The 12,576-nt window shown below is 44.3% G+C and overlaps 1 protein-coding gene across 3 annotated transcripts; it reads left to right on the forward strand.

The window, feature by feature from the left end:
* The first annotated feature begins 469 nt into the window (after window positions 1-469).
* Window positions 470-9,410, forward strand: LMOD2 (leiomodin 2). 3 transcript variants are annotated; one of them, XR_012463656.1, is made up of 4 exons: window positions 470-1,300; window positions 5,185-6,522; window positions 6,869-6,961; window positions 8,805-9,410. XR_012463656.1 is itself a non-coding variant. In XM_074164319.1 (3 exons), exons 1-3 carry the CDS (start codon window positions 1,028-1,030, stop codon window positions 6,893-6,895), a joined length of 1,638 nt encoding a protein of 545 aa, XP_074020420.1. In that variant the 5' UTR covers window positions 470-1,027; the 3' UTR covers window positions 6,896-7,298. The 3 variants fall into 3 exon arrangements, 2 of the variants coding, with proteins under 2 accessions (XP_074020420.1, XP_074020432.1); XM_074164319.1 differs by lacking the exon at window positions 8,805-9,410 and having other exon boundaries at window positions 6,869-7,298; XM_074164331.1 differs by lacking the exon at window positions 8,805-9,410 and having other exon boundaries at window positions 1,028-1,300; window positions 5,194-6,522; window positions 6,869-7,298.
* Window positions 9,411-12,576: the final 3,166 nt, after the last annotated feature.

The following is a 12,576-nucleotide window of genomic DNA, read 5'->3' on the forward strand; positions in this document are numbered from 1 at the left end:
CTTACACTGGAAGATACCTGTCTATAAAATAATATCAGAATAATGTATCATTTATTAGCAGACATGATCTTGTAGATATACATTTAAAATTATGAATTGAAGGGCATTCTCCAGCTGCACATCAGTCAGCTACAGCAAGCAATGGCCATTAACTAAAATAGCCACTAGAGGCCTTCATTTGCTAGGGGCTGCCAGAAGTGATGAAGCCGGAGCCCCCGCTGCCCCCCCAGGGCTGGTTCCCCCTGAAGCTCTGCGGGACTCTGCTCACTGCCCCAGCAGAGCACAATTCTCCATGTGAAAAAAAATCTCACAGGAGCTCCAAATGGACATATCAAGCTGATTCTCCCTCTGAGCGTCCTCAAAAAAAAAAAAGGGGTGGGGGAAATAATAAATAATCCAGTTGTGTGATTTGTTACGGGTGAGGCGTGACATTGCGGGCACTGGCACGCAGACCTCCTCCCCTCGGGCTGCCTTCCCACCGATCCCAACCTCCTGCAGACACCTTGGCGGGATAACAGCGCAGTTCCGCTCGAAAACCGTGAAAACGAGAGGAAGTCCGCTGAACAACGGCGAGGGTGTTTTATTTCCAGCCCCTGTGGCAGCTCAGGATTAAATGGATTTCCATTGTTCTTTCTCTACAACAGTTTGGACACAAAGTCGGTGCGAATGCACCCGGGGTTTTATTTGCTGCCGCCCCCCCGTCGGCGAGGCTGGTATTCTCCCGCTGGCCGCCTGCTCTAAATATGGCCATGGTCAGTATGTCAATAATCCCCCTCTTTAAGGGACCTGCAAACACTACTGTTGGGACATTCTTGCTGTTCAGATGTCTAGCTGACGTCTGATGCTTAAAACGGAGCATGCTTTCATCCCTTCGTGCATTGTCGTAAGCCCCCGGTGATTACTCTTAAAAGGGTGCCTCCGCTACACGGGGAAACAGTTGCTGACCAAACGAGACACAGCTTGGCCGCTTCAGCCTTCTTGAATGCCTAGTCACTTCAGGTTCGTACCAGCCTGACCAAGCGGGACCATGTCTACCTTTGGCTACAGAAGAGAGCTCAGTAAATATGAAGACATTGATGAAGATGAGCTCCTGGCTTCTCTCACTGAAGAGGAGCTGAAGGAGCTGGAGCGGGAGCTGGAGGACATAGAGCCTGACCGAAACCTTCCAGTGGGACAACGGCAGAAGAGCCTGACGGAGAAAACACCAACGGGGACTTTCAGCAGGGAAGCGCTGATGGCCTACTGGGAGAGGGAGACCAGAAAACTCTTAGAAAAAGAGAGATTGGGTGCATGTGACAAGGTAAGACGCGGAGGCAGTGGCTCCTTCCTAGAAATATTTGGGTTTGTTCTCCCCTGGCATAATCTCACTGACTGTTTTCATTTTCTTTCAGTCTCTTGCAACATTTTAAAGAACTTTGTTAGCCATACTTTTGTGCCTGCTAAACCACTGCGTATTAGCTCAGTTTTTGCTCTCTCTGGAGTTACTTTAAATGCTCAGTTGAGAACAGAAGAAAGTCCCGTGAAAACTCACATTAGTGATTAAAATAAGATAAAATTTAAAGGACACATTAGAAATTATTGCCAGGTAGTGACAAGGACTTTTGGATGGCTTTAGATTTTGTTTAAAAGCTTAAAAAAGTGCCTTGCCTTTCCTTCTAAAAAATCAGTATTGATTGCTGAGAAGCATGTCAGGAAGATAATTTTGAATATGTGTCATGTCAGAAGTCAGGCTCCCTGCTCGCTGGAAGGAGGCTGCACTGCAGTCAGCAGCTTGTGTTGCTTTGTTCCTGCTGAGGATGCCTGGCACGGCTCGGGAGTCTTCTGGCAACTGTGGTCAGAGGGTAGCTGTAAGTTATTTCAAAAGTAGCCTGGGCTAGAGTCATCAGCCAAACCATTTACCTGTATTCCCCAGAAAATGACCGATAGTGCTTGTTAGACAATTCGTCCCCCAAAATAAAAATGTTAATAATAAAACCCGGTCCCTGAACTGCAAACAAACGGTACAGCTGGGCAGGAGCGAAGGGCTCAGTCCTGGCAGGCGATGAGCACTCTCAGCCTAAGCTGAAGTCCCTGCCGGCATCCCCCGGGCCCTTGCTAAAACAATTTGTGAGACTGAGCTCTATCAAAAAGCAACTTCTGTTTTCACGTTGGCTCCCTGTGATTTCAAAGCAAAGTGGGGACTTGGGGATGTGAGTAGCTTTTTTATTTTTAATCACTGCTTCATACCAGGCTCTGACTTTGTTTATAAGGACGCTTTTTCCTGTGTTTGAGTAGAAAATAATATAACAAAGACAACAAAACTGGACTCAGAACTTCTAACGGCCTTGATTCAGGACCTTGGTTCATTTGCAAGGAAATAATTGAAGTTTGTACATTAAATAAAATATTCTCCTAGAGAAAAATTACCTGGATTAAATTATCTTGCAATAATAATACTATCCAGGATTTCTTTACACGTAGGTGTTTTCTCCTGCTTGTGAATGGTGCTGTAATGTCTTTGCAGGCAAGTGCACAGACCACTAGCTGTCATCAAACCATTAGTATCAGCTTGCAGACGTTGATTTCACTCCCTGTTTGTCAAGTCCTAGGGAGGCAATGGCAAGATTAATGTTTATTTCCAGCTGAGACTGGAACTCGAGACCTGGACAGTTCCAAAAAACTTTCTGAACAAGACTAGTTCGGTGTCTTATATAATGGCAGGGGTTTTTTTTAATTTTCCATGTCTATACAGCATTAACAATAGATACTGGCTAAACCCCAAAGTGCTAGCAAAAGCCTCTATACTTTTTGATCTAAGAAGAAACTTCCTAAATACATCTCTAAATATGAAAATGCCGACTCGCTGATGTAGAAGGCACAAAGGCTCTCTCCACTGAAGGCATTGAGAAAGCTCCTTCTGAGTTTCTTGAAAGAAATTTTCTTCTTGCCCTCAACTGTCTGAAAGTTAGACACCTTATCTGAGATGGTTATTTGTGTTCTTTCTATAGTTAGTGGTGAGAGGTCAGCCCCTCCAGAAGGCAAACATCCTGCAGATAGCCTTTTAGGGTGAATGACTTGCCCTCCAGAGATACTTTGCTCTCTGCATTCACTGTCTTAGTCCTAACTTTTCATCAAGTTACTACTATGAAGTAAGATGAAGCCCTGCAGGCTGCCTGCAGCAGCCCTGCACTGAAATGCTGCCACAGTAACACAACCTGTCTCTATGGATCTGCAAAGAGAAGAGCGCTCGATTTCAAGATTATTGTGCAGATGGTTATGACACCAAATGATGTATGTGACAGGAAACTAGATTTCCCTGTTGATCCCAGAAATGCCACTCAAAAAAAAATATCATGTTTTCTTTTATTAATCTAGTGTCATCAAGCATATTAGCAGTCCATTTAGAGGCACCAACTTCTGCTCATCTGCAGCTGTGTTGAAGGCAGTCGTATATATTCCTGGGTAGATAAAAAGCATAGCCATGAAGATGGGTTCCTGGATGCCTGGTGTTTTTCAGCTTTTAAAAGTCTGAATGTGTATATATATATAAAAGCTACAGATATAAATCTTAGTCCCATAAAAAACCTGGCTTAACACAGTCCTGTTTCTATATGTAGCACAGCATCTCTCAGTGTAAGGGCCTTCCCGTGCATGATCCACAGGAGAAGCAATGGGGCTGAACCCTGCAAATCCTCCAGGCGCTGAATGCTCTGGAATGATAGGCTGGAACACCTCGATGTCCTCTTTCATTAGAGCCACGCTTCTGCAAACATTAGAATTACCATCTGTTTTGTGTGTGTCCCAGCACAGAAATCTGCTTAAGATTGTGAAAGAGTACCATGCAATCTCTCATTACTATTATTTCAACCTTTCCCTGCATTTTTAGAGCCAGATAATTAAGCAAACCTAAAACTGCACAGGTTTTCTAAAAACAGGCTGTCATGTTAGTAACACTTTTGTTTTCCAGAAGCACAAAACAGAATTGCTGTGTCTCCACAGAGTGTACTTGCTTTGTAAAATACCCTCTAGTATTTGACAAAGACTAAAATATGAATGTTGCTAAAATAGTGCATACCAAACAATTATATTTAGTCCAAAATTTTATAAACATTTACAAATGTATATAAAAAGGCATATGCTATGGCTTGTCCAGTAGACAAAACAGGACATGAGAGAACCTTTTGAGCAAGAGGTTTAAGGTTGGTCACAGCGTGTGGGTTCAGCCATGGCCCATACAACACTGCTGTGCTTCCGGGGTCCTCCAGATGGAGAGTGAGACTTCCCTGGGGAGCAGAACTTATGCTGTTCCTGCACAGAGAATTGTCCTCTGCCACCGTAACTGCTGAAGGCACCAGGCAGACCTTTCAGAAGTAAATCCAAATTCACCATCTTGGTGCCCAACAAACACACCAAAATAACCTTGGGGTTTAGCAAAACAGTCAGTTTACTCTGTAGGCAATGAGTTATAACGAGTTATAATGGTGACAGCTGTTAGTGAGCTCTTGGCAAACATTAAGGGATTATTGACATGTGGTTACTTGTTACCTGTGGGAATGTGTCTGAATCTTTTCTTCACAAATAGCTTCTAAGGGCAGATAGCACATACAGGGCATCCAGAGTCTTTTTGACATGACTCCTGTAATTCTCTGTTATTTTGCATGTCGATATGCAGGTTTACATGTGCAAACACTATTTGTATTCTAAATCATGGCAGTCTTTAGCCTTTTCAGATGTACTGACATATGCAAGGGAGTCTGACCATTGACACAAATGTCTAGTCCCTATGAAATCAAGAAACTTGTTGCTCACAGATCACGTCCATTCTGAAATTGCGGTCTTATGTTTCTGCTGGCAAGGATCCAAATGACATTCCCTTGTGGACATGCCAACACATAGAAAGCATGAAGTATGTCCATGTTGCAATATCTTGTATCAAATTTTCTCTTGGCAGAAATCACTGACGCCAGTAAAACTGTTCCTATTTATGCTAAGCATTTGTCTTCTAAAGAATATGAAAGAAACAGTGTTAAAAAGGTGTTAGGTGCTGAAACATTTTCTGTTCTCCTAACTGTCTGTGTTTCTGGGGATCTATTTTTGGCTTTCAGTATTAACTTATATAGCTTCAAGGTAATTGTTTTTGTGCAAAAAGGCAGTAGCTACGTTACTGCAATCACGTTTAACACCTACACCTGCATTCCTGTTCAGGACTCTGAGCAAGAAGATGACAATTCAGAAGACATTCAAGAAGAATATTTCACAGAAAGCAATAGTGAAGTGTCTGAGGAGCCATGTACTGAAGAGGATGATGATGAAGAAGAAGATGAGGAGGAAGATGAGGATGACAGTGATGATGAGGATGAGGAAAAGCAAAATGTTGCAGCTGGTGAAAGACCTGGGGATGGCAGGAGTTCTGACCACATCAGACGCAAAAAGTGTAACGGCGCAAAGGACAATGAAAACTTACTCAATGGCCATGATGGAAAAGACACCGACAATCTGAGCTTAAAAAGCAGTGCCATCCACCCCTGCGGAAATCCAACAGTTATTGAGGATGCTTTGGAAAAAGTTAGGAGCAATGACCCTGACACCACAGAGGTCAATCTGAACAACATTGAAAACATCACTTCACAGATGCTCATACAGTTTGCTCAAGCCCTGAGGGACAACACAGTGGTTAAGTCATTCAGCTTGGCTAACACGCATGCTGATGACAACGTTGCAATAGCTATTGCTGGTATGTTAAAGGTAAATCAGCATATAAGTAGTTTGAATATAGAGTCAAATTTTATCACAGGCAAAGGAGTACTGGCCATCATGAGAGCTTTGCAGAATAACAAGGTTCTAACAGAACTGCGGTTCCACAATCAAAGGCACATCATGGGCAGCCAGGTGGAAATGGACATAGTTAAACTGTTGAAAGAGAACACCACCCTGGTCAAGCTTGGGTACCACTTTGACCTTGCTGGCCCAAGAATGAGCATGACAAGTATCCTGACAAGAAATATGGATAAACAAAGGCAAAAGCGTATGCAGGAGCAGCGGCAGCAGGAGTCCGGTTGTGATGGAGCCGTCAATCCAAAGGCCAGAGGCTTGCAGAAGGGGACGCCTCGGTCCTCACCTTATGTGTCACCTAAGAGCTCACCTTGGTCCTCTCCAAAGCTCCCTAAGAAAGCATCACCAGTGAAAAATCAGCCTCCAGCTCCTGCACCCCCACCTCCCCCTCCACCCCCACCTCCACCTCCTCCTCCCCCACCGGTTATTCCAGAGAAGAAGGCACCAACCAGGAATATAGCTGAAGTCATCAAACAGCAAGAAAGCTCAAAAAAAGCCTTACAGAATGGACAGAAAAAGAAAAAAGGCAAAAAAAGCAAAAAACATGACAACAGCATATTGAAAGAAATTAAAGATTCTCTAAGATCAGTCTCAGACAGAAAATCAGAGGAAGGTTCACGACCCTCCACCCGTCCCTCCACCCCACAAAGGTCTCTCCATGACAACCTTATGGAAGCAATTCGGGCAAGCAGCATAAAGCAATTAAGGCGGGTAAGTAAGATTCTATTTCAGTAATTGACTGAGGCTCAGCTATAGCACAAGCTCAATTAATTTTAGTACATATGTATTTAATAAAAAAACCACATTCTTAGAACTGTGAGCATAAGAAAACATTTTGGGGGAGGCTTTCCTCTGATTAGGCTTTTCTTAGCACGCTGATTTCTATTCGGCTGTGATTTTGACAGAAGGTGGGGTACTTTCCCAGGTTCAGGCTTGTTACAGGAGATGCTGCGTAGCACAGGGATGTTGGGAGTGCTTCTGTAGCTCCGGTAGCAATTTCACCATCCAGACTGCACAGCAAATGTAATGAACACCCTCCCCACCTCTCCTTTCATAGGTGGAGGTACCAGAAGCCCTTCGGTGAAAGGCTGGACAACAGAAGAAGCAGAGCACTGCAGTGATCAAGGAGAGGCTACTCATCCATTCACTGGTGGTAACATAGACTGTGTAGCAAGCTGCGTTCAAAGTACACTCTTAGATTCATTTCTCCTCTATTTCAAAGAAATAAACCCGCTAAATGCGATACAATGCTTTAAGGATACATTTGCCTTGTAATCTGTAAATATGGAAATAATTTTCTTTTTTTATTTAATGAGATTTCTATGGAGAAATTGCTGCTTATTTAGATATTCTTTTCAATATCTGTTTGCACATCACTGGACAAGTCCTTCACACTGATATGTAATAGTTTACCAACCTGTGGTTTCTTCTTTTTTTCTTTATTTTCCATTAATTTACAATAAATCTGGTTTGAAGCTTTCAAGCAGACACATAGTCCTGGGTTTCTGTGAGTGAAAACCTACCAGATGCTTGTGTCAAGTTCATGAGCATTAGGGAAGTCTCCCAGGAAAGAATTTGAGATCTATCTCAGTTTCACCCATCAAGCTTGCTTGGAGGATAGTACTTGATCCCATATGTTAGTGCAGTTTAATACTGACATGGGAAAAAATGGTTCATAAGGCTATATACAACTAAAATTAAGCTGTGGGCTGTATCAGGTCACTGGTGTTGTGTACCAAGTCCTAAACCTTGATCTAACAGACGGGGAAGTGGGTGATGAATGGAGCTGCAGTTCACGTTGACTTAAAGGTTAAAAATTAATGTGGATATTTTAAGGATGCAGCAGAATTATTCAACTGAGAGCTGTTCAGTACAAGTGCACCAGCTGTATCTGGGAAGAACTAACCCCAGTGCAGACATTCAGTCAGACAGAGAAACTTGAAGAGCAGTCTAGCATTCAGGTGGAAAAAGACTTTCATACGATATCAGCTGAACAACAAGCGGGGTGTGAACAGTCAATATGATATGGTGGAAGCAGAGCCAATATCATTTGGAGATGCACGTCTGGAGGTATCACATCACAGGCGATGGCATGAGTAGCCCTTCTGCGTGTAGTACTAGACCTCTCCCTCTCTCAAATCAGTTATAGTTCTTCAGTGAAGAAGAAGTGCTTCAGCTAGTGTGAAGGTAGGAATAACATGAAGAAAGCTGAGCAGTGGCCAAAATGTTGAAAGGCAAGAGGGTATCTATGAAGACAGCCTGAGAAAGTTGGGGCAGTTCAGCCTGGGGAAGAGAAGGCTCGAGGAAGACCTTATAGCAGCTTTCGAGTATCTGAAGGGGGTCTGCAAGAAAGATGGAGAGGGACTTTTTACAAGGGCATGGTGATAGGCCAAGGGATAATTGCTTCAAACTGGAAGAGGGTAGATTTAGATTATATATTAGGAAGAAATTCTTTACTGTGAGGGTAGTGAGACAATGGAACAGGTTGCCCAGGAAAGTTGTGGATGCCCCATCTCTGGAAGTGTTCAAGGCCAGGCTGGATGGGGCTTTGAGCAACCTGCTCTAGTGGGAGGTGTCCCTGCCCGTGGGATACCTTCCAATCCAAACCATTCTATGGTTCTATTATATATGTTTAGAAACATTACTAAATATTAATTATTTTTCTTGTTTCAACAATAAATAACAAAATTAGTATTTCTTTTACATAAAACCACAGCACAAAGAAGTAATTACTTAAGGTCACCCAACATTGCAGTTGCACTGGAAGAATACAAGTAAGCGTGTATCTAGAAATAGTAATGAGACAGATTTCCCTAGAAAGAGGAACAAATTACTGGAGTGAAATGAAGCATAATGGAGAGGGGATCCATTATTGTGAAGAATGTTACAAACAGTGAAGATACCTTTTTGCTTTTCTATTTATTGACTAGAACATATCAAGAGCAATTTAGAACTAACTGAAACACTTTCCAACATTTTTCCTCTTGCCTCAGGATCACAGCAACTCATGAGTATTTCTAGACCTGGTATCACAGGAAATATGCTACGTACAATTAGTCTTTAGCTGCCTTCATAATTGCATATGCTCCCATGGCATAAAAATCAACCTATGGTCAGTCTCCCACTACCAAATGGAAGCTGGAGCTTGGGATCTCCTGAGGATGGAAGAAATGCTGGAATGCAGACAACAGCCAGGAGGAGACCTGTGACCCCAGACCTTGTTCCCAGCAGCTTTGTGAAGGATTACAAACAGCAAAATGTTTAATCAAATGCCTGAAGTGGCCAGGCAGTTGCAAAGGAGAACAAAAGATAGGGAGGGAACACAGGGAAAGTCCAGGAGAGGATTTGGAGGAAAACAAGAACATGTTTTAGAAAACCAAACCTTTACAGAAAGAGGAAGAGAGAAGCTAGGAAACTCTGTATGGGAGGTGAAAACTGATACAGAAAAAGATGATATAGAAGAAAGTGAATACTGACAAGTGGCAGAGAGACAGAAGAAGAGAAGGGAAGAGAGAAGAGAAGAGAAGAGAAGAGAAGAGAAGAGAAGAGAAGAGAAGAGAAGAGAAGAGAAGAGAAGAGAAGAGAAGAGAACAATGCATAAGAAGAAGAAAACCTAGAAGAAGGAAAAAAGGAAGGTAAGATTCATGTTTCAGGTCAGTAAGAGCTGCTGGAGTTACTCTTTTGCAGAAGGGGAGGGTGATGGGCACGGCCCTCGCGAAGGCTCGGCCGGAGCTGCTGACTGCAGTTGCTGACAAGTGGCTCATTGGTCACCTCAGGGTCCCCTCCCTGGTGTGAGGCCCGCTCTGATGATGGAGAATAGTAGTTCAGCTAAAATGTAAAGTCACAGAAGCAGCAGCCATGTGTGGTTATTTAAGCTCCTGCGGCATGTTCCCTCAAGAAGTGTCAGTCCTGCGCCTTGGCCAAAGTCTAATCTGGGTAATTACCTTCTGCCTACATAAATTTCACAGCAGTTTCACTTGGAGGCATTTCAAGGCCTCTCTCCTATTTGCAGAATCACAAGGCAGAACCCCCCAAACACTTTGCTAATGTGTTGATGCCCTGCTGAAGGGAAATGCAGCCCCCTTCCCTCCTCACATGGGTGTCAGCTCCGCTGCCAACAGCACTGAGCTCCCTCACGGGTGCTTCCAAGGAGCAAACTATTTTCATTTCAAATAGGCAAGCAAACACCATATGACCAGTGCATGAAACCTCTCTGGGAGGTACTGTGCCACCTCCTCAGACTGGAAGATGGTTTAGCAGGAGCCAGGAGGTGCCAAGCCATGTTCCTGCCCAGGGAACAAACACCTCAGAAGTGGGCATTTCCTCTGGGGCCAGGTTCTGTGTGTAAGCTCAATTCACTTTCCATGCCCTTTCCTTGAATCACAGGAAGGTAAATCACCTCCTTTGAAGACCTCACTGCCTCTTGTGTGATCTGTAAGGAACGTGGCCCCTGGGCCAGCTCCTGCACATCCAGCGCTATGCTCCCATCAGAGCTGGACTCGGTGTCTGAACAAGGGAACCCCAGGAGACAGGTGTGCTCCTTGTTTGGACTCGTAGGGCTCTCTGCAGTGGGTGGCCTTCCACTTTCTCTCCAAGACCAGTCAAAGAAACAAACACACCAAAATCTGCCAAGATGAATTGGTCAGCAATAAAAGAGCTGCAAAGGATAACCAAGTGCTTGCTGTCACTGAAGAGGTAAAAGGACAGGAGAGGACAATGGGTTATAGGAACAACCTCTATGTCCTTAGAACTTTATTTATCTACTCATGAGTGGCAAAAATGACCAGCTCATTGAAAAGCAGAAACATTGTAGCTTCCCAAGGAAGAAAAAAAGCAAAACCTGCCTCTTGTTTTTACGCTGAGCCAAATCTCTCCCATGAGTGTTCCCCCAAATTCGGGCTGGGGAGGCAGGAGGGGAGGGCTGAGTACTGTACAGACCACACAAGCTTCACACTGTGGTTGAGACTGACACCAGATCCTCCCATGTGCTGCTGCTGCAGCAAAGATCTGCCACCCAGGTACACCAGGCAACGGCTGCAGCCTTGTGTGGTGGCCAGAGGCTGTGCCACCCTGCAAAGCCCCAAGCACCAGAGAGTCCAACAAGGAGGCACTGCCTCCACTGCAGCTTCATGTTTTGGCCCTTCCCCATAACATATAGCCATGTGAGCATCCCTGCCATGTAACAAGGTGTGGAAGAGCTGAGCTACTGAAAGCACCAGAAATATCAGAGCTTGACTGTGACCTGCAGTCCCAGTCTTTGGCCCTTTAGTTTGTGATTCATCACCTGGGGAAGTGTCTGAGCTTATAGAAAGAAAAGAAGCTTGTAAAAGTCTGAGAGAGATTATTTCCATGTCTTCTGAAAGTTTCCTGCCCTCCTGCTGAGTCCTCCATTGGAAGTTCTGGACAGTGACCCGTGTTGCTCTGCAGCTGGGGAATTTCTCTGGAGGTAGAGGTGCTGGTCCAACAGCCTGCTCCGTCCATCTGCCCCAGCTCTGCAGAGGTGCTTCCTTCCTACCAAATAGGGCAGGTCATCAATGAGGCTCCTTCTAGGCAAAACCACATCCATTTCTGTGGGACGAATCTGTGCTGCACTCAGCAGGGAAGACAGAGGAGCTGGTGCATCACAGCCCCACCATGGCACGGTGGGAGGATGGACACCCTGGGGCCTGCGAGGCTGCGAGGTGGAAGGGAGCAGGAGGTTATGGCCAAGGCCTCCCCCTTGCACACACACTAGCACAACACAAGTGCAACCCTCCCAGCACAGAAGGGAAGCTGTGAGTATGCAAGACTTCCAGGCCACCACTCATATGGTTTCCTCAGAAGTTCATCAGATATATGAAAGTAATGATTTAGGCAGAGCAGCTCCTCAGCCAGAATAGAGAGGACTTGTCTGTAGGTTGTTTAGAAAGTGACACATAACTACCATAAGGTGGCCATGAAGAAGGTATGTACAATCATGTCTGGATTTAAGTGGAGAGGCAGCTCCAAGAACTATGGCAGGGTGCAAGCCCAAGTGAAACAGCATCTGGAAGAGTGTGTACAATTCTGGTAACTAGCAGCCAGGAAAAATTGTTTGAATCGGAAGAGGGGCAGCAAATGGCTAGGATAATTGGGGAACTGGAGAGGCCGTCCTATGAGAGAGATGAGAACAGGTGGTGGGATCAGTCTAGCCAAACAAAGGCTCAAAAGGATTTCAGCTCATGTCTATAAATACTGCAAAGGGGAAAGAGCTACAGGGCATTGTTAGCAGTAGGCAAAAAAAAACAACAACAAGGACAGAATCTGCATGGCTGCATTTGGATCAGAAATTAGATGAAATTTCCTAGCTCTTAGAACAAGAATGTTCTTGGAACAGTATTCCCATTAAAAAGGAATGGAAAAATTCACCAACTTACTGTTAAAAGAATGCAAGAAGCTTATGAAAAGGATAGTATGGTGTGGTGCTTTCAGCAGCAGAAGCCTGAAACTGGCAACACAGAAGCTCCTGCCGTTGTTATATTAGTGCTCTTAGATGTGGTAACTCCACAGAATCCGCGAGCAGGAATGGTACTGAAAGTTGTAAAAGTCTCTTACAACTTGTAGTAAGATGCTTTGTTTTCAAATCTATGCAAGTCAGACATAACTTTAGAAACATGGAAACCAAAGTCTTATACTAGGTGCTGGCCCAATGGCATCTATGCTTGATACCAACTTCCAAACCAAACTTCTGATACCAACAGATCCTCACTTCCAAAACCTTGCACTTAAGACAGAATTAATTTTTAG

This window comes from Numenius arquata, chromosome 2 (assembly GCF_964106895.1).
Source record: "Numenius arquata chromosome 2, bNumArq3.hap1.1, whole genome shotgun sequence".
Classification (NCBI taxonomy): Eukaryota; Metazoa; Chordata; class Aves; order Charadriiformes; family Scolopacidae; genus Numenius; species Numenius arquata.

Bases quoted from the DNA above. Each gene is read 5' to 3' on its own strand.
- LMOD2 (XM_074164319.1), top strand. From the start codon at position 1,028: ATGTCTACCTTTGGCTACAGAAGAGAGCTCAGTAAATATGAAGACATT. The intron at 1,301-5,184 runs GTAAGACGCGGA...ATTCCTGTTCAG, and splicing joins GATTGGGTGCATGTGACAAG to GACTCTGAGCAAGAAGATGA. The intron at 6,523-6,868 runs GTAAGTAAGATT...CTCCTTTCATAG, and splicing joins GCATAAAGCAATTAAGGCGG to GTGGAGGTACCAGAAGCCCT.